This window comes from Oncorhynchus nerka, linkage group LG12 (genome assembly GCF_034236695.1).
Source record: "Oncorhynchus nerka isolate Pitt River linkage group LG12, Oner_Uvic_2.0, whole genome shotgun sequence".
NCBI lineage: Eukaryota > Metazoa > Chordata > Actinopteri > Salmoniformes > Salmonidae > Oncorhynchus > Oncorhynchus nerka.
Window position 1 is genome coordinate 63819354 of NC_088407.1, and position 25636 is coordinate 63844989.

The following is a 25636-nucleotide window of genomic DNA, read 5'->3' on the forward strand; positions in this document are numbered from 1 at the left end:
CCTGCAGTCAGCATGCTAATTCCACACTCCCTCAAAACTTCAGACATCAGTGGCATTGTGTTGTGTGACAAAACTGCTCATTTTAAAGTGACCTTTTATTGTCCCCAGCACAAGGTGCACCTCTGTAATGATCATGCTGTTTAATCAGCTTCTTGATATGCCACACCTGTCAGTGGATGGATTATCTTGGCAAAGGAGAAATGCTCACTAACAGGGATGTACACATTTTAGAGAAATACACTTTTTGTACGTCTGCAAAAATTTTGGGACCTTTTATTTCAGCTCATGAAACCAACATTTGTTGGTTTATATTTTTGTTCAGTGTACATGATTCCCTGAGAAGACTTCTCTATGAGTGAGTGGCTGCAGTCATATCATGTGTTGAATGTATGAGACTACATTAATTGTATTTTGTTCCCCTATGGCACCATCATCCACCATGCCTGCTATGTAAAGACCACTCTGTTTCCTTAGTGCGCTATTCAAACTTGAGATGAGTAGACCTTTATCCAATCTGTACTGGAAGTTCCGCGTTACAGTGTGATTGAAATTTAAAGGTAATGTTTTTTGACTGAAGTCCATGTTTAGTGCTCAACTCAATACGTATCGCTGAAGTTCAACATTATAGCATGATTGAAATTTTCAGGTATTTTCCAATTGAGCCGACATATGCAGTGATTATTGTGAATGCAGTTTCCACACACGCGGGAACATTGCCTACACATTTCAATCGAGCTATAGTGCCGAACTTCAGCGATATGGCTTGAATCGAGTCTAGTTTACTTATCTTCCTCTACTTATCTCCAGTCTGAATCCAGCCCTTAGTGCACCGTGTGGGCCCAAGCAGCCACCTGCTGTTTGTACAGAGTTAATGTAAGATGTTCCAGCCGTTGGATCTTGGTGAAGATGTGTGTTAAGAGAGTGAAGATGATTAAAATGAACTTTTCAGACTAACATGTTTCTGCCTGAAGACAATGGAGCAAACAAATGAAAAGATGCCTTGTAACATTGAGTTTTAGGAGACCTATTATTTTCTCTTTGTTTGTTATTTAATGAACACCCTTGAAACAGAGCTAATACAATTGTGTCTGATCTGTGTAAATGTCTGGACCAAACCCCCCAGTCTGCCACAATGTATTAACGATGTCAATACCGTCTCAGCAGTTCACCGATATCCCTCAAGTAAAGTGAAATCCAAATGTTATTTTTTATTTTGAACCTTAAACTACTTGTAATTGGAAATGCATGATCTCTGAGGTACTTGAACTCTAATGTTGTCATGTGTCAGAGAGGATGCAGAGAGAGAATGATCTATCTTTATTAAATCATGTTTATTTTTGACATTTATTATAACAATATCTTCAACATAAAAAAGTGGAAAAACATGTAACTGTATTTTTGTGAGCATTTAACAATAATATGGTTATCTTTTTAATTGATTCTTCAAAGGAATTATTGAACCACTATGTGTATAACATACTCTCAGTAAAGCATAAGATCACAACATGAAAGTTACATGTAGCATTTCTAAATCAAGTGAAATAGCCTTTAGCATTTCTAAATGAACTGGGTGTCATGTTTTTGTTTTCTATCAATGCCCAATTGCAATATGTAAGCGATGTCTTTAATCAATGAATATACATTTCTATTTTGCACAGAAGCTTTGATGCCATGTCCAGCACCTCTGATTCGTTCTCATACTTGAACATCTGATTGGGAATGTGTGGTGATGGGTGGTAGTTTGGGTATTGAGTGGTCTTGGGGTCGACTCCCAGCTGTTTCAGTTTGCTCACAATGTTGGGTAGAGTGTCTAACTGGGGGCTGTAGCGAGACACCCGCTCAGCTAGGCTGGAGATGGAGCTGTCTTTGCAATGATTTCCATGTCTTTTGTACTCTGCTGCCACCAGAGCCTTCTCCACAGCCTGATGTACCTTGAACAGAGTCCACTCTGTGGTCTTGCCTCCTGTGTCGTTGTCAGCAGCGGCTAGGTCACACTGTGCTTGTCTCAGCCAGCGCTCAGCCTCTGCTCGTTTGGGTTGTGGTACATTTCCATGATGTGTCCAGAAGTTGTATCTAGTATTGTGTCCCCTGTAGAACCTCTCTCTCCCACACTGGTGGCGATGAGCTTCTTGGTTCCACTGGTTGTAGAAGTTTCTGAAATTTGTGTTCCACTGCTGTGAGGATGGGTTCCCCGTCCTGTGTGAGGATGGTTTCCCCGTCCTGCCGTTTTCAAGATCCTCAATTCTGTTTTTCAGATACTTGAATGCCTCCGTGGCTAGCTGTTGGCAGTCTGGGTTTTTGTCAGGGTGCCACCTCAGGTAGAGGCGTCTGATGGCCTTGAACCGCTCCTCTGCAGACAGAATCCAAATCTCTGCCAGACATTTGTCTATTTCCTTTTTGGCTTCTTCCAGAGACTGTGGTGAGGTCTTTGTGGATGAAGACCACTGCACAGATTCTCCCAGTTGTACCAGTTCCATGCACGTTGCTCCAGTGGAAGAGTATGAGAAAGGCTTCTTTTCCCGTTTAAATTGGTAGAGATCAAGGGCACTGACTTCTATGACTTCATCTTTCCCAATCTGTATTTTGTATCTGTAGGCACTCTGTCCTGATTGGCCAGATGGCACACACAGCTGTTCCACTATAACTGCATAGCAACAATGCTCCTCCTCTGCCGTATTCTTAAAGCCAACATATTCCCCAGATTCATAGTTGTTGAGGAAGCTCATGTCCAGGGCATCATGCCACTCTTCAGGAACAGGACTTCCTGGTTCTGGTGGCCCTTTCATGGAGTCCTCAGTATCAGCACTGTCATGGATTCCATTCTGTTCTAGAGTTTTCTTGACGTCCTTCATGCTGTCACACGAAAGAAGGTGTCCTAGAACTAGCAGGAGATTTGAGCCAAGAATGTTATTAAGAAGGGCATTAATCTCTTTAGTCAATCTCATGATGATCTCACTCTTCACTTTGTGGGCCTGGTCGTCATTGTGTTTCAGGTAGAAGGTACAACCTTGCTGGCCCTTTTTTACGTACACCTGTGTGACAGCAGTGGTGTCACTCAGTACCTCCTGGCTAAGTTGAAGCACTGTTTCAAGGCTGTTGCAGCAGGTGATCTCAATGCCGCCAAAGGTTTTCTGACACATGGTGGCAGCATCGTCTTGTGATATCTTGCCCTGACACTGCTCTCTGATGAGACACACTAGACCATGCATGAAGGGAGCTGAGGATAGGTGTGCCCCAAACCATCCGCTGAACTCGCAGCCCTCCCCGTACTCACACAGTTGCATGTTGGATTCCACCACATTCTCTACTGTAATCTGAGAGAGCATTTTGGGTTGTATCTCCAGGGGCAACAACTGCATCATTTTACAATGTTCATACATGTCGTTCCCTAAATGGCAATTGCTCAGTTTCTCCAGGAGTTTCAATTTGTCTTTAATGGCACCCTCAAATCTGCTAACCTTGAAGACTGTGTCATTGAAATACAGTGAGGCTGAAGGGTACAGTCTGCCATCGGTTGAAGGTAGATACAAGGTCTTGGGAATTTCTGAGGTCAACTGATTTTCTTGCAATTTGATCATCAGACGAAAAAGCTGCTCCACAGCTCGCTTGGCAGTTTTCTCCTGATTTGGCTGAAGGGTCTGCTTGTCGGTGGAATCTGCATGGATTTCTTGTAGAACATTGCAGTACTGCTCTGCAGTAGGCTCGTCTTTGACGCCAATTTTCTTGAAGAATTCTGCAAACCTGACATCCTTTGGAGGAATGCAGTACAAGTACGGCCTGAACTCCATACAATTAAGCAGTATCAGAGCTGTTTGCTTGCTCTTTACAAGTGCAGAATCATCCTCCACAAGCACCACAGGGAGATCAGTCAACGGCTTGGGGTCAAACTCTATTGTTTGTAGATAGGTGTAAGATGTCCGGAACACTTCAGCTCGTGTTCCAACCAAGTCAGCAGTTTGGCATGGTGACTGACAGATGTTTCTGAGGTTCTCTGTCACACGTTCAGAAGGGGGTTGGTCAACTGCACCTGCTTCTCTAATCATTTGAATATGCTTTTCATCGCAGTTTCCTACGTGCAGTATTGGCATGGATGTCCAAATTAGGCATGGGTGGAGGACATCTTTTTCAATCAGACAACCTCTGATTGAAACTACAGTCCTCTTTCCTGCAAATGACTGGTGGTAGTTGCACAACCTCTTTTGAATTTCCACAGGAAAAACAAACTTGATGTCAGCAATCGTTTTCAGAAAGTCTGGTGCTAGCTTTTTGACATTTCTTTTGAAAATAGTTTCAAACAATGTAGACGACATCCGTTTCAGCCCTTTGAGGCTGGCAGTGCCTTTGGCATCCAATTCAATTCGATGAGCAAATTCAATTATTTCCTCATCTGACACAGTGCACTTCATTCCAAGTTCTTTGAGCAGTTTCCTTGCTTGACTCTTGAAAATGATGTTCCCTCTATTATCAAATTCATTCCAGAAGCTTTCTGGCACAAATCTTTCTTGCGGCAGCATCACCTTGTACAACGTCTGATTCTCATCAAAGAAGTAGGAGGCCATCTGCAGATTCCCATGGATGTCCCGAATGAATTTCACATTTTTCATTATAGAGATGATTTTGTCATGGTACTGCTGATAGTCCTGTTTGAGTTGTAGTGACAACAACAGCTGGACAGAGTGGATCATTTGGTTGTTGTTTAGCTTGTGCAGGAAAGGCAGAATGAACTGGACATAGTACTCCAAATCACGTAATATCTTAATGCTCAGGTAATTTGACAAGCTCTCATTTACAATGTTGTATTTCAGGAAAATGTTGTTGTCATCTGCCATGTACACATCTGGAAAGCTTTCCCTGAACTCTGTGTTCAGGATGTATACATTTCTGGGTCCATCAATACGCTGCCGTCCACCCTGTATGGTTTCAAATAGTGGCAATGACTTGAGCTTTCTCTGGTAGTCCTGTTTGTTTTTAGATGAGCATATCCCAGACTGTAGGACATTTTGAAGTGTCTTCAACTCATCATCTGAAAGATGCTGAAATTCTGAATGTTCCAGCTGGTGGACTTGGTCTAACACAGCACTGCTGTCGCTTGTCCTCAAGAGCTCAGGGAGTAGATATTGATGCAGCGGTCTGTTCACTTCTTGGAAGAATGTAAGGTCCAGTTTCATGAGACCAAGTTTCATGAGAATTAATTTCATTTCTTCTTTTGAAAACAGAATCACACTGGACATCTTCCTCATTGTTTGTAGAACATATTGGTTGTTTAGTCTTGGGCACACAACAGGCAACATAGGGCAGTCAGAGAACAGCTCCTTGATGGCTATCAGAGCCTGGTTACCATCTCCATTTGTTGAAGCTGTAGCATGTATGTGATCACTAAAGAATTCCCATAGTTGTTTCAGCCATGAGTGTATTATCTGGTTTGGTACATGTAGCCTACAGTGTGGATCGGTTTCACAGTTTTGAAGGAGGTGCAGAAGTATAGGTTTCAAATACTTTGCTGCGACTGGAATTGTCAATTCTTTAAGAAAGTTCCCATCTTGTAGAACCTGAAAATGTTTGGTGTTGGTTATGAAATCAGCAAAATCCTCATGATGTCCATGGAACATTCTGTAAAATGTTGACAGAAGCTTGGGAGAGTCAGGGTCAAACACTCTAAGAATCTGATCTTGAGTGAGAAGCAGTGGAAGTCCGGTGACTGAACTGGAACTCTTCCTGTTAGCATCTTTTTTAAGTCTATTGTCTGAACTGGACCTGTCCTCACTAACTACAACATGTTTGATACAGTACTCCAAGAGAATGGAGCATCTCTCTTTGTCTCTGATCAAAGTCTGGCCAATGGGTAGAGGTAAATCCATTTCAGTGTGAGTTGGATCATTCAGTGGTTTCTTCCTCAGGTAGTTACCCACTGTCAAAGGACTGACTGTTCTCACTTCAATCCCAGCCGATTTGAAGCTGGTCCATATTTCCACCATTTTTCTGGATGAAGGAACCAACTGCATTCCAAGATCATCTAAAATAGAAACAATAGATCTATTTTCTTTGCTCAAATGAGGTGCATCACTTGGTTCCGTCTTGCTCACACTAGACCAGTCAACAGTGTACTCTGTTATTGACATGTGTTGAACTTGTCGAGTTGAGCCGTGTAGCACAGGAATAAGGTCAAGTTTTCTGTCATTGACTGACCTGTACACTTCATGAATCATTTCATGCCAATCTTGGCCAGTGTCTTTGGAGATGGTGGGGAAGAAACACAAGTATGAGCTATCAAGGACTGAATCAATATGTATGGAATTGACTTTCACTTTCTTTAGGTCACAACGGATGTAATTGAGAAGGTCAGCATACAATGGGGCGATGACATTCAATTTCAGGGACTCATTCCAATCTATCTTCAGACTTTTCCCATCTTCTTTCCAGAAACCCCGTCTGGAGGAATCTACCTCAAAGTTCCCGTTGACATGGACTGGAAGTCCAGTTTTACCAGGCAAGGGCAGGGAGCAGAATGCTTGTCCAATGAAGTCATCCTGTTTAGGCAGAGAGCTTGTGCTGACATATTTTTCTCTTTCTCTAGGCTGAGAGCTTACACATGCTGCCAAAGCTGCCTGGGGAACTCTGCCAGTCTGTCCTTCCATATCAGTGTTTACTTTAAAAGAGCCAAACTGCTCTGCAATGATCCACTGGCTTTGCCTTTTACCAGATGATGAAATCTTGACACTGTAAATGGCTTCCTGTGGTGTTTGTCCGTGAGACAGCAGCGACTGTTGTATGTGGTTTTGAAAAGAAACCCATTCTGCAATGCTCTTCTCATGTATACTTTTTTCAATCGAGAAAGTAGTCTTGAGCTTTCCTGTGCCTGGGTTGATTTCATGAAACTGGATTTTCCTGATGTTCTTCAAGAACATTATCAATCCCTCAGGGTCTTCACAGAGAGCTGAGGACAGTTCTGCCATATCTTCGACATTGACCCCATTGCCGGATATTTCGGAGGTTTCTGCCATGGCACGAGTCCTGATAGGCAACCTAAACATGGTGCCTTCTTTAAGAGAGAATTCTTTTGGGAGAAATGTATTGTAAACATCAATGAAGGTGTTCTTACATTCCTCTTCCCATAAGATTTTGACACCTGGTGATTCTCGTGATGCTTCAACATACTTCAGATTGGGATCAGATATGCAGAGCCATTTGTCACCGGTTAGGATCGAAGGACAGTCAGTCAGGTGGTAGACTGAGTTAAACCCAAGTCCATATTTTCCGGTTTTCCCTGGAATGTTGTGCTTTCCACCTTCTCCCAGCTGCTGAATACCTTGCAGATCAGCAGGAGAAAACACCTGGTTGTTGTACACACACAGTGCCGGGCCCTGAAGTGGATTCCATCTCTGTCCAAATGTTTTCTCTGTGCTGTGCTGTCTTTTGTCCCAAACAAAGTGAATTTCTGTGGCCTCTGCATCATCAGCATTTTGGATTAGTTCTTTCAGGATGTCCTTCTTCGAGGGATAAGCTGAGATTATGTTTTTAATGCGAACTGTCAGTTTCTCACGTTGTCCAAACTCTTCAGCAAATGGTGAGAAGTTCTCTACTGAATGCTTTAGCAGTGTGTGATGTCTTGTTGTGATCACCCCAAAATGAAGTGCAACGGCACGAGATATTTTTGCATGGCACAAAGTGACATCTTCTGACACTTCCATCCAGGGGCTGTCATTGAAATACAGCTGGTTAGATGGCTGCAAAACACACATTTCATCAGGTATGAGACAGTCATCCTGTTTTTCATCTTTGGCCTCATATAATCCCCTTTGGACTATTGTCAGACAAATTTCTAGATCATTATTGGAAAGTGGGCTGATGCCATAGGCTTGGCTGAGTTTCTTCAGTACACCATGAAACTGTTCTGGTGTGAATTTCTTTTGGATGCATAGACATTTCCAGAGATTCTTGAAACTGGAGAAGGCAGTTGGAAGCACATGAAGATAAGGTTTAGCATCAAATTCCTCATTTTTAGCCACAGACTTTACATCCACAAACCTGTCTTCAACAAGGATAAAGGGGAATGAGTGTGCCCTCTCAAAAATGGCAGTCAATTCCTTCTCATCATACAGCCATTTGTTCAAAAAGCTGTAGCAACTATGGGCTGTGTTGAAGAGCGTCTGTTTGTCACATGTTTCCGAGTGCTTGGATGATTCCTGTAGCTGCTGAAGCACTGTCTCGAGCGATGGGCTTTCACAAACTCCCAGTATGCATAGCACTGCATCGTCACTGTGTATTTTCAGATTTAAAGAGTCTACCACAGACTGTGTCATGTCAACTAGATGGCGACATCTGTCACTGTAAATGTCAGTAGGCTTTTGAAGTCTGACTATTCCATCCTTCACTGCTCCACCCTTCCCTGCATATGTAATAACTGGAGGACATGCTGGAATGAACACGGTGTTTCTCAGAGTCTCCCAGTGAGGCGAGGCTTCATCCTTTAGGGAGTCCCTCATCAGCTCCAGGATGCACTGGAGATGCTTGTATGCTTTGCCTTTGTCTTTTTGCCAGATTTTGTCAATGGTCTCTGCTCTTTCTATGATGTCCTCTAAAGGGAGCTGGTCACTCAGCATCCCCAGTTCTGACAGACGTTGAATCCTTTTAGGGGAATGAAAGTCATTTTTGGTTCCACCGAGGAACCGTCCTTCCTCTTGCTCAAACAACTGTGCCACTTTTCCAGAAGTATTCACAAGTTTTTTGATGTACTGAAGTTTTCCACTTTTCTTTGTAGGAATGCATGGGTAGCTCCTTAGTAGATTGTCAATGGCATCGTCCTTCAGGTCAATAGCATGCAACACAAGAGCATTCCTACTCTTCTGGTCCATATTGTTCAGGTTGTTGAATACCACTTCTTGGTAAAATGCTTCCCAGTCAAATGTTCTCTGCTGGAGAATCTCACCTAAACCGGTCTGTATGAAACTCTGTCTCACCCACAAAGGCAGAGGAACAACAAGATAAGATGTGTTTGAATTGCTTTTACACACCTTCATTGCAAGCTCTCCAACAGCTTTGTCCTCTTGAATATTTGGGTGCAGAAATCTGGCTTTGTCCATTGAGCACCAGTTTTCCCCATCACTGAAGAGCTTCAGAGGTTTGCCAGAGAAGTGCTGACTGACGACCAAGTAAAATGTATCAACCAAGGGTTTGAAGGGTTTGTTCACGTTCTCTCCATTAGGCCAAAAGGTATAGTACTGATAACGTTGAAGGGTTCCATTTCTTGACATGTTCTTCAACACTAGCAGTGTACTGACATATGCGGTTGTAACAGCATCCTGAAGGAGAGCTGTATTCCAGTCGTATTTCACTCCACTCTCCCACAGACCTCTCCGATTAGAGGTCACAGCAAAGGATCCGTTCAGGTTCACTGGGAGCCCTGTGGCAACAGAGAGAGGGAGGAAGCAGAACGCCTGGCCAACCAGGTCGGTTTCTCCAGGGACCCATTTCCCTGTCTTTGGTTCTTTGTTTAAAGGTACAGCAACACCTCCGATTGGCAAGGAGAGCACTGCCTGCTTATTATCTCTCTGGACCATTTGTAAAGAATTCTTTGTCCCAAAGCAATTGTATAGGAGCCAGAACTGGACATCAGATCCATCACAATGTTGTTGCGTTAGTTCAGCTATTTTGGCATTATGGCAGTCAATGACCTCTTGGCATTTCGCATCACGCTTCATCAGACATTTCAGAGCATCATTCTGTAATATTCCTAGAGGAGTGTCCTCTGGAATCTTGATTGTGCTCACAACCTTTCTGGTGGCAGTGAAAATATTCTCTATCTGGTCGTCTTGAGGAGGAGTGGAAGCATCAACCGGAAGGTTTTGAAGAGATACCGTGTTGATGTTCTTCAGAAAGAGGAGGTGAGTTTGTGAGTTGTTTGTCAGGTCCTGTTGAAATGTCACTATGTCATCTCTATCATACACATTTCTGCTGATTTCTGACTTGACCGCCTCCTCTTGTGTTCTGAAAGGTAGTTTAATGAGCGTGCCCGGGTAGAATTTCTGAGTGCTGTCTCTTGAAAGATTGCAATTAAAAATCTGCTCATATGGTCTGAATTGACCAGGAAACCTGTGCAGAAGCTGCTCCCGAGACAAGTTGAGCTTGATACCAGGAGTTGCTTTGTTTTGTATGTGCTTTTGCAGGTGTGTAACATTTGGATCAAGTATCAGAAGCTTGTTGCCACTGAGGATTGAAGGAATATCAGTCACATGGTACACTGCATTAAATCCAAGTCCAAATTTCCCTATTTTTTCAACCTGGTTTTCCTTTGAGGCAGATCCGAGTTTGACAATGTTTTTCCAGTCATCCTCTGTGAACAGCCCGTTATTGAAGGCCCAGAGACACGGTCCCTGACAGAGAACCATGCCTTCGTCTATGAGGCTGTCAGCAGGGTCTTTGTGTTTCCTGAAATCCACCATGAACTTACAGGTGTTTGCCCCAGCATCTTCTGCATTCTGAATTAGCTCTTTGAAGATGTCATTTTCTTCGTCATACTCCTTCAGAATGTTCTTAATCCTCCGAGTTATGGGCTCCGACTGCCCACACTGTTCTATTCCAATGAACTCTGGGCGCAGGATCCGGGTGCTGAGGAAAGGGATGTTCAGCCACTGTGCCGTCGCCGGTGGAATCTCCTCGTGGATGACATGAATCTCATCCTGGTCATTCTGTAGATCCTCCAGACCATCCCTGCTTATATCACAAAACACTGTCTTTGACAATGGTTGCAGGGTAAATCTCTGACTCCCTGCCATGACCGGCACTGGGATATTGTCCCTGACTCTTTTCTTCTCTCTCCACATCCAGTTCAGAATGGCTATTGACACTTTCAGCTCTGAGGATTTTCCAAAAGATTGGGGCCTTTTTTCAATGGTCTGTTTGATGTCATGAAGGATGTCCTCTATTTCTTTATCTGAGAGTGATGTCTTCACTCCAAACTCTGTCAGCAACTTTTTGTATGGAAGAAATTCGTCTAGCACCTTCTCAATGTACGAGCTCAGATCCAAATCAGGTGGGTAGTCCAAGACTACATCGCGAGGAAAAACAAAATGATTGTGTATCCACAGCCAAGGTATGACTCTTTTCTTCATCACTTCCCTGACCTCACAGATGTGATCTTGCATGTATTTGTAAATGCTATGCAGCTTGGTTTTAAACTGCACGTCTTTATCTGGATCGGTCATTGCCTTGGCCACAGCTACCAATGCTGACAGATTCTCCACAACCTTCTCAGCAGGAGGTAGGCGTAGCAGACCAAGTTTGCTGCTTACTTTCTGACTAAAGTCTCCTGTAAGAGGCATGACATGCCCTACAATGCCATCGTACTCTGAATGTCGTATCTCCTCTAGCTTGTAGAAACCTTTCCCCCTATTATTTTCTTTCGTGATGTAAGGATTCTCACAAGGGACCCACTGCAGCTGTGATAGGTGCTGCAGCTGCTGATGTGAGAATTGGGAAAGCAGGTCATTGCCATTCAATAGTCTTTGAAGTGCTTCTGCTTTTTTGAAAGCCTTTTGTGAATGAACATGTGATTTATCAATATGGGTGCCAACATGCAACACATTGTCTGCTGAAACGTCAGTTTCCTTTGTCTGCAATCCAAGACGTATTAAGCTGTCAAGCTTCTCTGGAGTATTTGTGAACACTGCTGGAGGAAAGAATTCTCTTTCAAAAAGAACTTTGAAGGCTTCATTGTTTGGATCAAAAATACTGGAGGTCTTCTTCAGCTCTCCATCTATTTCGATAAAGCTCAAATCTTGGCATTTTTTGTACAAGGTCCCATTCTGTGAGAAGAGGATACTGCCATGCTGTAATATCCAGGTCATAATTCCCTCTCTCTCTTGTTTCTTGAAATACTTCTTCTCAACTCCATCAATCAAATGAACGGCCACCTGAGCAGTATTCAAGAGATCAATCTTGAGCAACAATAGGAGCCTACGATCAGCCTCAGTTGCACACCGGACAATGGAATCCGGCATTGGGAGCTCTGTGGGGAGAGCTGGGGTGGAACCCAAAACCACTGCCTGCTTGTATTGGGTGGGAACATATTCTCCGGCCATTGATTGGAAGAGAGGCATCTTTGAGAGCAGGTCTCTCTCATGGACTGTGAGAGAATCCAGAGTAGAGAGGTAGGCTTTGAGTTCCTCTTTCTCGTGGTAAGGAGCAGACCTGATTCCACTGATGACCTGACTAGCAGCTAAGTTCATGAACACTTGTAGAGTGTTCTGTGGCGATGGTGGTAGTACGTACGAGTCAAGATCTTGGTGTTTCAGGCATTTGTCTCTGTTAACGACTGTTCCCCCAACCTTCTTCATGACTTCCTTTATTTTGTCTGGTAAGATGGATTGCGTGCTTTTCTGAAAAATCATGGTTGGATTCTGTTGTAGTCTTGCAAGTATGACAGAATGGCTAGTATCGTGTAGTGGTTCGATGGGTATCAGTGGCATGCCTTCAAAACGTCTCAGATCTATGCAGTGAGTGTTGAGACATTTCCAGAACTCTCTGAGCCATTTCAATGGTGGGTGCTGAGCACTCCCTACCTCCCAGGTGACATGACCTGTCTGTTTCCAGTCCTTTGGGAGAGTCTTCTTGGCAAATGTAGCCACAATTTCCACATCTACATTGAATACTTTGAATATATCTAAAAAGATGGAGATATGAAAATAATAGCCATGTGACAAACATGTAGGTATTTGCAATTCTAGTTGATATCCAAAATCTTTCATTGTTAAATATAATTGTACAATGTATTCTCTTACTTGTTGCAGCTAGTTGCTTCAAATGTTGGATGCTAGTGGTGCTGAGATCATCAGGCAGAAACAGGTCTTTGCAACCTGGCAGCAATACTCTGTATGAAGAGAATACTTACTTGTAAATTATTAATGGAGAAAGGGAATGGATTATCCCATATGAAAAATACTATAATGTATACAGGGATGGAATTTAAGGATTTTCCGCATGGGCCAGCCGGGATAGAAGACTACAATGTCTAATAGCCCAGACGGAGAGCGAAGGGTCTCTATGCCGTGTGATATTTAAGAAGACACATTTCTGCCATATTTTCTACTAGCCCTGTCTAGCTTTATTTCCATACCTGACTAAGACAATTAAGAACTTACCTTGGAAATTTGTCATTGTCAATGAGAGTGATGTCCTTCTCTTCATTTGTGAATGTCTTGAAAGTCCCGTCACTGAGAGGCAGCATCTTCAGACCCCTGAGGTCGTGGTAATTCTCATCAGTCAAGATGTACTGCAGCAGAGACAGTTTGTCATTGTTGGAGAGATTAGACACAACACCTCTGCGGAGAACACCCCTTACAAGAGCTGGAGTCACCCATTTCAGTGTGTCCGGGTCTGGGAAGGCCAGCTGGACAGCTCTGGAGACATGATCTGGGAAGGTGACAAGTTTTTCTCCACCTGCAATCAAGGCCCTGGTCACGGCAGCCATCATTTCAGGCGGCATGGTGTCGTCGGATGGGCACACAGCCACGGCGGGAGAAACAAACTGTCTTTCGTCTTCAGCTAGAGAGAAGATGGCAGTATTCTGTTTGAGTAGACGTTGTAGAATGTCTTCAGCAATTCCATGCCACTTGTCTTTGTGTTTGGTCTGACTGAGGTCTGGCCAGATGTTGTACACATATGAGACTGGGAGTGTGGAGCTCTTGGCTAGGTTGGTGGCATCCTGCAGCATCAGGAGGTATGTGTGAGGGAGGACCTCCTTCACCAGCAGCTCATTCCACTTTGCAGCTTCATCATACTTCTGGTCTTCCTCCTGCCATTTGATGTGTCTCCTGTTGTCAGTGAGGCCAAAGCAGGCGTTCACATGGACCGGGTAGCCAGTCTTGTTGGAGTCATTGTTTGGGAGGGGCAGGAAGACACTCAGTCTGCCATCAGTCAGGACACTTGTCTGGCTACACTGGAATGCCAAGTCAACTTGAGGGCGGAAACTCAGCTTCTTGGCCAGTAAATCTAGCTCTGGAACATTTCCCTCTTTCATGCAGCATGTTGTCACAAGCCACTTGGTCTTTGTCTGCTTCTTGCCTTCGGAAGTAGAGGTGATGGTTTTGAAGCAGGTTGATCCATCAATGTTTGACTCGTTCCTTGTCTTCAGACTCAGATCAACTGTGGGACTTGAGGTCACTGTAAGCCGGACATTAACGAACCCTTTGGTGTTGATGTGCTGCAGGGAGACTGATGACACATTCCTCAGGAACAGAGTGCTTATGTCTGCATCCGCAAGGAAGCTGTCGAAAAGCTGAACTACTTTATTGGAGTCATACAGGTTGTCTGAGATCTCTGAGGCCTCACTGCGTAAAGGAAACCTAAATAGTGTCCCTTTAAAGTGCTTCTCCTCCTGGATGATATCCTTCCACCTTTGGCCACTGACTAGTTTGACAACGTCTCTGAATGGTTGGAACTGATCTTGCAGATTCAGTAGAGTTTCCTTGTCTTCCTCTTCCTCCAGAGACCACCGGAAGCCTCCAATTCGCTCCCCAAAGAGCTTCTCTTGGGGGTCCAGGAAGCCCAAGTACTTGGAACTGAATATGGATGGCACATCTAGAAATGATCAATATTACTGAGTGTGAATAAAATGCTGTAATGTAATGAAAAGCTGGCTATGAAGAGAAATTAAAACGTAGCAATGGGCGGTATGACTACATTTACAGTATACCGGTATAGATCCATGTGCTGTGATATGGATTTTGGCATATCAAGCAGACCTTGTGATATAGCTAGCGCATGTTCATGGTTAGATTCTTTCATTGTGATAATAATACTCTGAGGTTCACCTGTTATGTGGTAGACAGAGTTGAATCCGATCCCAAACCTGCCAACTTTATTTGGGTCGTTGCGTTTGACGCTCCGGCCGGTGGTCTGGATCCCCTGCCAGTCCTCTGCTGTGAACTCTGCATTGTTGAAGGCATACAGAGCAGGACCTGCTCACAGACACAACAACGTTCATACACATCAGTAGTATAATTAATCAGGCTGTAATATACAATTCATTGGTATACACAGCCTGAAGCTAATGCCTGATAAATCATGTACATGTTCCTTACAAGCCAGAATGTTAAATAAAATTACATTTACACTTACTCTACCGATTTATCTGTGTGGTTTGTCCTTCAGCTGCTCAAAATTTGCATCTGAATCTGAATAAAGGTATATGGTTTGGTTTGGCACAGAGGTCAAATTTTATTGGATATTCGGGTTTCTCTTGCTATTGAACCAAGCATGCCATGACAATGACAAAATGTATATTCTGAATCAGGAGGGTGGAGAACAATAAACACAATTTTTTGTGTTCATCTTTTTATTTAAAATATTTTCTGGAGAATCCTGCATGGAATTTTGGGGAAAGGCTGTTTGCTGATCAAGCTCTGTGACAATTTTGGCCTTTATTGAACTTCACGAGTTAAAAGTACATATTTGACCTTCTAAATCGGACTGGCAATGAGTCAGGATAAGTATTCAAATGAAAGACGGCATCAAAGAGAAGATACTCCGAAGATACTCCGCTATGTTCAGCTCTTAAACGCTAGTAAAACCAAATGCATGCTTTTCAACCGATCGCTGCCTGCACCCGCTTGCCCGACTAGCATCACCACACTGGATGGTTCCGACCTTGAATATGTGGACACCTATAAGTACCTAGGTGTCTGGCTAGACTGCAAACTCTCCTTCCAGACCCATATCAAACATCTCCAATCGAAAATCAAATCAAGAGTCGGCTTTCTATTCCGCAACAAAGCCTCCTTCACTCACGCTGCCAAGCTTACCCTAGTAAAACTGACTATCCTACCAATCCTCGACTTCGGCGATGTCATCTACAAAATGGCTTCCAACACTCTTCTCAGCAAACTGGATGCAGTTTATCACAGTGCCATCCGTTTTGTCACTAAAGCACCTTATACTACCCACTGCGACTTGTATGCTCTAGTCGGCTGGCCCTCGCTACATATTCGTCGCCAGACCCACTGGCTCCAGGTCATCTACAAGGCCATGCTAGGCAAAGCTCCGCCTTATCTCAGCTCACTGGTCACGATGGCAACACCCATCCGTAGCACGCGCTCCAGCAGGTGTATCTCATTGAGCATCCCCAAAGCCAACACTTCATTCGGCCGCCTTTCGTTCCAGTACTCTGCTGCCTGTGACTGGAACGAATTGCAAAAATCGCTGAAGTTGGAGACTTTTATCTCCCTCACCAACTTCAAACATCAGCTATCTGAGCAGCTAACCGATCGCTGCAGCTGTACATAATCTATTGGTAAATAGCCCACCCATTTTCACCTACCTCATCCCCACAGTTTTTATTTATTTACTTTTCTGCTCTTTTGCACACAAATATCTCTACCTGTACATGATCATCTGATCATTTATCACTCCAGTGTTAATCTGCAATATTGTAATTATTCGCCTACCTCCTCATGCCTTTTGCACACATTGTATATAGACTCCCCTTTTTTTCTCTACTGTGTTATTGACTTGTTAATTGTTTACTCCATGTGTAACTCTGTGTTGTCTGTTCACTCTGCTATGCTTTATCTTGGCCAGGTCGCAGTTGCAAATGAGAACCTGTTCTCAACTAGCCTACCTGGTTAAATAAAGGTGAAATAAAATAAATAAAAAGTGTTTAAGTCGCTAACTGAGCCCAACTCCACGAGTTGGTAGAGGCTGCCATCACAGCCGAAACAGAGATGGCGGAGGTTCATCTCTCATGGCAAAACTGAAGTTATTTCAATGAGAAACAGCCACCTCACTTGACAAGATGCAAACCTTTATCGATTGCATGAAGACTACTCTAGAGAAAAATGATAAACGGATGACCCACATTGAAAAAAAAGAAGAGGAACATGACAAAAAGCTAATACAACAAAACCAGGCTATTAACTACCTGATGGGCCAAGTAGAGGTATTGTAAAAAAAAAAAAAAAAAAGTACAGTTGGAATAATATTCAAATGTTTGGGCTCGAAACCAATGCAGAAAAGCGGCAGACAATTTCTACATTTGTGGACAAGATGCTGAGGGAGGTCTTGGAAATCGATACTGCTACACCTTTAGTCATGGAGTGAGCCCACAGAACGGCACCTGCAGCCCAGAGTAGGCCCGGAGCGAAGGACACACAGAGGCCCAGCTCAATCATCGTGCGCCTTCTCAACTTCGAAATTAAACAGGAGATAATGCAGCTGTTGAGAACCAATGGAGAACTATTCTACAAGGACAAGCACATATCTATCTCTCTAAAAAAACATCACATACTCTCTGATGTTCCCTGCGAAGCTGCACCTCACCCATGAGAGCAACCCACATCTTTGATTCTGTACCAGATGCCGAGTCTTTCCTGCACCTCATTGGGATTATACCACCTTCCAGACCGAGGACAGGGTCTGAAAAAATATGCCCACTATGTGGAAAACTCCCAGAAGGAGTGAGACAGAAGAACTCAAGGCCCAAGAAGTAGCTCAAATCTACCACAGAACATTGTCCAGTCCACACTGACTATTGAAGCGACCCCTTCTTCTTAAGGACTTGAAACTACTTGAATTTATGCTCATAATTGGGAGTTTAATGCTGGAATAATTCATCAATCTTTGACGTACAGTGTGTCGGGATGATAAAGTATTATTTAATCTGGAAAAAACAGAATAGCCTGCTTTCCTCATTCCCACCTTCTCTTTTAGTAGGCTATAGGGTAAAGATTATTTATTTGTATTCATTTTTTAAAACGTTTTATGGCAATTCCATATAGGCTACCAAAGTGTAGGTTACTGAAAATATTAGCCTAAAATTAGCTGATTATTTATTGATTTAGACAATGCTTTTGGATTACATTTCATTTCCAGCATTTAACCCTTACTGTTTAGGACAGTCTGCTTTGGAACGAGAGACAATTACTATGCCTGACCGCATATGCTTGAATTAATTTATTTTGCGTTCTGTTTTATTATAGCCTAATATTATTTGAGTTGGAAGCAACCGTTCCCTGTTAAAGAAGCCAGGTAAGGACCGACTAGACTGTGGTTCCCATTGATCAGTAAGTACAAATTGGGACTGTAAAATCAACGAGGTCGTAACAAAATTATTCAAACCAGGTTCATTAAAGGACGTCACTCAACGTCGAATATAAGACGACTTGTGAATATTATCAATTACTCTAAGACCCAACTCAAACACACAGTTATGCTATCACTCGATGCTGAAAAGGCATTTGACCGCGTTGACTGGTCTTTCTTTTAGCAATGTTAAAAAAGTTTGGTTTTGGGGAGTGCGTTTTGAAATGGATAGTTAATATATTCATGTCCAAAATCATCTGTTATAACGAATGGGAATATGTCGCATTCCTTTTCGCTACAATGAGGAAATCGTGAAGGAGATTCTCTATTGCCACTGTTATTTGCCCTTACCCTCTGGCGGAAGCTATTCGAATTGCCATAAACATTCACAAGATATCTCTATATACAGATGATGTCATCCTGTACTTGAGGCTGAGACAACAATTCCAAATATATAAAAATGAATAGGTGCTACATCAGGCTATAAAATTAACGTTGGTAAAACTATTGCAATGATGAAATTTGGTGATGCACCCTTGAGTATCAAAGACAACTACGCATTTAAGTGGACTGATACAAGCATGCCTTACTTGTCTTAATATTACGTCAGACTATTTGAAACTATATGCTTTCAACTACACTGTGATTAGTAAAATCACTGAAGATCTAGACCGTTGGATGCCCCTCTATATATCTCTAGCAGGTCGCGTTGCTTCAGTGAAAATGAATGTCTTACCAAGACTGCTTTATCTGTTTTCAATGCTTCCTCTTAAAACTCCCGCTAAAACCTTAACTAGCCTAAATGCAGCAATAGGCTAATTTTAATGGCAAAATAAGAAGGCTCCTATTAGTTATAAAAAAAACTACAGTTGTTCAAAAAATTGGGTGGGCTTGGCCTCCCTAACCTTAAATCATATTACTGGGTGGTGCAACTTAATCACATAGCATCATGGATTCAACAACCAAAGGATTTGTCATGGCTTGAAATTGAGAGTCAATATTGTGATATGCCTTTACATTGTATTCTCTTTATAGCAGACCCTATTTCTATTGACAGGGATAAACAAAACCCAAGTATTACTCTTACATTGAAGACATGGAGGGAGGTTCAACACCAATATTAAATGGGTAATGACTCACCTATATTCCACAACCCAACCTTTCTTCCTGCTACTATGTCCCAAGGATTTAGGGACTGGGAAAAGAGATGTCTTTGTAGTCTCTCAACTATTCAAAGGCTCAATTTTTAAATAATTTCAAGAAATCCAGGAGGAATTCATTGTATGCCAAACAACATCCGCAACATCCGCTGAAATGGCAGAGCGCGAAATTCAAAAATATTTTCAAAATATTTAACTTTCATACATTCACAAGTGCAATACACCAAATTAAAGCTTAACTTCTTGTTAATCTAGCCATCGTGTCCGATTTAAAAAAAGGCTTTACAGCAAAAGCACAACATACGATTATGTTAGGTCAGCGCCTAGTCATAAAAGATTTTACAGACATTTTCCAACAAGAGAGAGGAGTCACACAAAAAAGCAACCGCTACGTGTTGGAGGCAGTGTGGACGAATAGGTACTTTATTACTTATTTTGGCAATGTCCAAAAATCCAGTATTTTTGGTCTGAAATTCTCCATGTTATACAAGACATCACAAGTATTATTATTCAACCAGACCCATGTCATCTCCTTCTAAGTATTGTTCCTAGGAATACACTCCAATCCTCTCCACTTTAATTGATAGCTTATCTTTTAGCAGCAGCAAGGAAATGTGAAACAAAATGCTGGAAAAATGAACATGCACCCTCAAAAGATATGTGGTTAGGTCTATGTGGGGAACTTGCTGACATGGAGAGAATTACATAAATCTTGAAACATAGACAGTATAGGTATGAAGGTGTCTGGTCAGAGTTCCAGACATATCTTACTGGTCTTATTCGGTCATTTATTTTTGTTTGTTTCTGTTGTTTTTCTGTGGCTTTATCCAAATTGTATTCTTATTCAGACTCTTGAAATATTTACACTATTCAGCCTAAATGTAACCTTAACATGTGAGTGTAATTACCCTCATTAAAGACAGCAAAGATATGTTGTGTATGTATGACACATGTTCTTTATGTGCTCTTGAATAAACATGTATTTAAAAAAACTAATTAACACAATTTTCAGATTTAATCTTTTTAAAACGTTGAATATTCTAAAAATAAACAAGTGTAGATTGTTCTCCATCCTCCCCTGATTCAAAAAATACCATTGTCATGCATTCATTGTCAAGGCAATCTTGAATATTCAATATTAAACAAACTTTACCTTGGTGGCTTTTGAGCAGTTGAAGGACAAAAACATGTGATAAATAACATACTTGCTTATATGATGAGATACGGATAAAGATAATTTAATTAATTGGCAGCCAAGAACCGATCATCATGTCACCAGCATCATTCATTTGATAGGGCCTAGCCTACCCTGAATATTTTTGGGAAATTTGCATGAAGCTCGTCAGCGTGCAGTTACTCACCATAAGTTAAGTTCTAAATAAGTTATGTTCATGATAACTTAATCCATATGCATATGAACTCTGTATGCTTTTCCATGTCTTGGTGGTAGTAGGCTACAACCATAGAGAATAATAGAGGCCTCTAGTGGCCAAAAGGCAGTTTTAGCATGGGCAGTGCCATAGAGCCCCACAGTGGAGGTGTCATTATACCCATAAAACCTAGAGGTCAACAGGGGTATGGTTCCAATCGTTTTCCCACCATTTTTCACATAGGGGGTTTTAGGAAACACTTCAAATAAGGGCTGTGTTTCGTGTAAGTTTACCCTGGCGTGACATTTTGATAACCATGTAAATGTCTCTCGGACAAGGTGACTTTTCTCAATATATTCGGCTCTATTAACTATCAGATTTGAAAATGAAATAGGATTTGTCACATGCACCAAATACAACAGGTGGAGACCTTACCATGAAATGCTTACTAACAAGCCTTTAACCAACAATGCAGATGTTTTTTTAAGAAAGAAAGAAAATATTTGCTAAAAAAATTAACATATAAACTAAAGTAAGAAAAAAAGTAACACAATAAAATAACAATGAGGCATTATACAGGGGGTACCAGTACAGAGTCAATGTGTGGGGGTACAGGTTATTTGAGGTAATTGAAGTAATATGTACATGTAGGTAGGGGTAAAGTGAATATGCATAGACAATAAACAGCAAGTAGCAGCAGCATAGAAAAGGGGGTCAATGCAAATAGTCCAGGCAGCCATTTGATTAACTGTTTAGCAGTCTTATGGAACTTTTTAGACCTACAGTGGCAAGAAAAAGTATGTGAACCCTTTGTAATTACTTGGCTTTCTGCATAAATTGGTCATAACATTTGATCTGATCTTCATCTAATAATTGAATAGTTTAACATTTGCAAGCCCTGCCACATCCGACGAGCATCATTTCTGGTGTAGTATTTTTTTCATCTTAATCCTGTATTGGCACTTTTGCCTGTTTGGTGGTTCGTCAGAGGGCAAAGCGGGATTTCTTATAAGAATCTGGATTAACGTCCTGCTCCTTGAAAGTGGCAGCTCTAGCCTTTAGTTCAGTTCGGATGTTGCCTGTAATCCATGCTCAAAATCTTGAAGCCGTTGACTGATGTGGTATACTCATCAATGCCATCGGATGAATCCCGGGAAAATATTCTAGTCTGTGCTAGCAAAACAGTTCTGTAGCTTAGCATCATCAGACTACTTCCATATTGAACGAGTAACTGGTACATCCTGCTTGAGTTTTTGCTTGTAAGCAGGAATCAGGAGGATAGAATTTATGGCCAGATTTGCCAAATGGAGGGAGTATGAGAGCTTTGTACGCATCTCTGTTTTGTAGTAAAGGTGGTCTAGAGTTTTTTTCCCCCCTATGGTTGCACATAGAAATGAGGTAAAACAGGTCAAACAGATTTCAGTTTTCCTGCATTAAAGTCCCCGGCCACTAGGAGCACCGCTTCTGGGTGATCATTCTCTTGTTTGCTTATGGCTTTATACAGCTCGTTGAGTGTGGCCTAAGTGTCTGCATCGGTTTGTTGCGGTAAATAGACAGCTACAAAAAATATAGTTGAAAACTCTCTAGGTAAATAGTGTCATCTACAGCTTATCATGAGGTACTCTACCTCAGGCAAGCAAAACCCTGAGACTTCCTTAATATTACAGATCACGCAACAGCTGTTGTTAAATGGATCCGACCTTTTTTTTTAATTTTCACCTAAAATGACATACCCAAATCTAACTGCCTGTAGCTCAGGACCAGAAGCAAGGATATGCATATTTTTGATACCATTTGAAAGGAAACACTTTGAAGTTTGTGGAAATGTGAAATTAATGTAGGAGAATATAACACATTAGATCTGGTAAAAGATAATACAAACAAAGAAACATGCGTTTTCTATATTTTTTTTGTTCCATCTACAATCAAATAGGAGTTTGGGTGTAATTTAGACTTTGGCCACCAGATGGCAGCAGTGTCTGTACAACGTTTCAGACTGATCCAGTGAAGCATTACATTACTACACAATATTTTGTATCAAGTCTGCCAGGAGTTTGCCAAAATGTGCCGAATTGGTCAATTGTCAATTTAAAACTTGCACAAGACAGTTTACAGAATTGTCAATTTAAAGAAATGTAGCCAATTTATTAATTACTACATTTAGCTAACATTAGATAGTTAATCTATAGATTCTTACCTTTGCCTCGATTCGGCAATCTCGTCCAGATCATCATGGCATTTGCAGTTCTTCATGATAGCCACATTAGCAGCTAATTAGCATTTCATTTTGGGGGGGTAAATACAGTGAATATATTGATAAAGGTCACCTTGTTCTAGAGAGATTTACACGGTTATCAAAACGTCACTTCAGGGCAAGCCTACACAAAACACAGCCCTTATTTGAAGTATTTCTAAAATTCCCTATGGTAAAAGTTAATGGATCAAAAATGATTTAAACTATTTCCCTGTTTAATCGCTAGGTTTTATGGGTATTTTGACACCTCCACTGTGGGACTCTTGAGGGCTTCCACCATGCTTTCACCATTTTAAAGTAGTCAACTGGGTGGGGATTCCTATGGTTTATAGCTTCAATGACATTGCCCATGATGTCACAGAAGCCACGATGGCACAGATATAAAGATTAGTCCTCTATCTATCTCAATGGCTACAACATCATTGCTTGACTCCAATATTTGCGCATGAAAGCATTAACACCGCAATTGTTGCATCATGTATTTCACAGACCCCCAAAAATACCCCACCATGTCTAACGTATTTATTTTGTCAACATTGAGACATTTTGTCGACAAATCTGATGTTTCCATAAGGTCTGTAGTGACTTTTCTTATGCTGCAGGTCATTCATCCGCATTAAATGGTTGGATGGAAACCTGGTTATTCTGGCTTGTACATTTACATGATTTTGCGAGCATTAGCTTCTGGCGGTAAATACCAATTAATTGTGTATCACAGCCTGATTATCAGAGTAAAACATCAGGACCTGCTCTCAGACACGACAACAGTCAAAGTTTATCCCTCTTTTCAACGCTTTTGCTTCAATATTTGTTTTGAAACCAAATCAAAAGTGATGGGGCATTGCCACACCAGTTTCAACGTTTTTGGAAAAATGCCAGCTCACCACACGTTTGCTGGTGGCACTGCATGAGCAAGGGCAAGGGCAAGGGCAAGGGCAAGCATGTTTCCTGATACTGTGACCACTTGTATTTTTGCATTCCAGCATGATGATCAGGATCCTAATCAGTTCTGCACCTGATATTAATCTGGGCATGTTGCCTTCTGTTTTAAGCCTTTTTTTTCCAGATGTTGTGGTATAAACCCTTTCTACATTTACTGTCTAATGTGGGGTTATTAAAATGAAATCACAACACTTTCATAAACCCACTGTCAAACATCAATGTTATTTATTTTCAATCTTCGCAAGTATGAAAGAACGGTACCTTGGTACTTCTCCAGGCCTTCAGTCTTGAGGCTCTGTCTGCCGTAGCATCTCTCATCATGGAGGAACACAACCTTCGACGCCCCGGCATCATCCGCATTCTGGATCAGCTCCTATAGTCACAGTACAGATAAGGATAGGGATGTTTACATAGGTGCCTTTAACTAACGTTTGCATAGTAAATTGGTCTATGGCCGACTTATACAAAACAAGATACTCACACCTCTCCTTTAAATGTAGTGACTGTGATGATATTTAAGTTAGGTTTTACATGTTGGTGATTTAGCAGACACTCTTTTCCAGAGCGATCAGATGACATGATGATGATTGATTAATCAAACTCACCTTTAAGATCTGTCCTCCATCAGGGTACCTCCGCAGGATGTCCTTCAGGTAATCAATGAAAGGGGGAGCTGTTGCACCAAATGAATGTCTTAATAGAAACAGGTTGAAGTGAAATAGTTGGATATTTTAGTGTTTACAGTATTGTTGAAAATGTAAACTCATTCTTCTACATCTCTACCTTCTATCTACTAAAATTCGGAATAAATGGTTTTAATTCTATAAACTCGTAAAATATAACTGACATTTCCACACACACCAAGCAACTACTTCAACTGGTTTAAAATAATTACACTGGTAAAAGTATTCTTCTTACCGTGTTTTTCTCTTACTCAAACTCATCCTTCCACATCATAGGATTCTACAGAAACCAATGAATTAATTATAATAATCGGGGTTATAATATGGCAGGACAAATATAACTGTACTAATCAGACAGAAAACTAAAATGTCACTATAGTTCAGAAATGTAATAATCAATGTTCAAGTATACTAGTCATAATTATAACCTAAAAGTAAATGAAAATTATCATAAGAGATTTGTTGTATTTAAGATACATAAATTGATCAATTTACCTCAATCATTTCATGGAGTGTGAAGAATTCATCTGAAGCCACCTATGTCGTCAGACTTTATAAATGTTCTTAGTAGGCTAATGGTTTTATATGCCCAGCGTCTATACGTATGAGCCTCTCCCCATTACCCATCCCTACCAGACTGTTCAACAGTTTCAGTTTATCAACATTTCCTCCACAGTGGTGAAATGAAACTTTACAGCCCATTTATCCTGTTCTGTCCGGCCAGAATCTGAATACCAAAGTTGTTTCGTTTTCATGCATTTCCGTGTATGAAACGAAACTTTGATCAGGATGTGAATGTAATTCAAACAAGGGAGCCTGTGAAAGCCTATAGCGCGGCGACTCCGTAAAAACACGCCACTTCGATACATGTGACTTTTCGTGACGCAAATCTCAGATATGCACAACTTCTAGTGATGAATTGTATTGCAAACAAATATTGTTAGTTTGAGGGAAATTGAGACGTTTGGTGGACAGGAATTATAATAATGGCTATTATAAACATTTGAACATTGGCCTTATGATAAAACATGCATTTGCCATTGGTAAGGAGATCGCATAGCAGTTTGTAGCCTAATGTGTTTCTTTGAGTTTTATTGTTAAGGGCCTACATCAAAATCATATTTTCTGACATGACTGTTATATTCTCACTACACA

At 41.5% G+C, this 25636-nt stretch overlaps 1 protein-coding gene across 1 annotated transcript; it reads right to left on the minus strand.

Annotated features, from left to right (window-relative positions):
* Positions 1 to 1312: 1312 nt before the first annotated feature.
* LOC115138574 (sacsin-like) lies at positions 1313 to 25108 on the minus strand. Its single transcript, XM_029675530.2, has 8 exons — positions 24977 to 25108; positions 24717 to 24761; positions 24404 to 24491; positions 24060 to 24171; positions 14808 to 14954; positions 13137 to 14574; positions 12777 to 12865; positions 1313 to 12658 (listed from the first exon to the last, which is right to left on the minus strand). The coding sequence occupies exons 2-8, from the start codon at positions 24740 to 24742 to the stop codon at positions 1629 to 1631; spliced, it is 12930 nt and encodes a 4309-aa protein (XP_029531390.2). The 5' UTR covers positions 24743 to 24761; positions 24977 to 25108; the 3' UTR covers positions 1313 to 1628.
* Between the last annotated feature and the right edge of the window lie 528 nt (positions 25109 to 25636).

Coding starts and splice junctions, on each gene's coding strand:
- LOC115138574 (XM_029675530.2), bottom strand. CDS start 24,742: ATGAGTTTGAGTAAGAGAAAAACACG. Junction 24,492..24,716: donor TTGAGTAAGAGAAAAACACG/GTAAGAAGAATA, acceptor GTTTCTATTAAG/ACATTCATTTGGTGCAACAG. Junction 14,955..24,059: donor AGGCCTGGAGAAGTACCAAG/GTACCGTTCTTT, acceptor GTCTGTGAGCAG/GTCCTGCTCTGTATGCCTTC.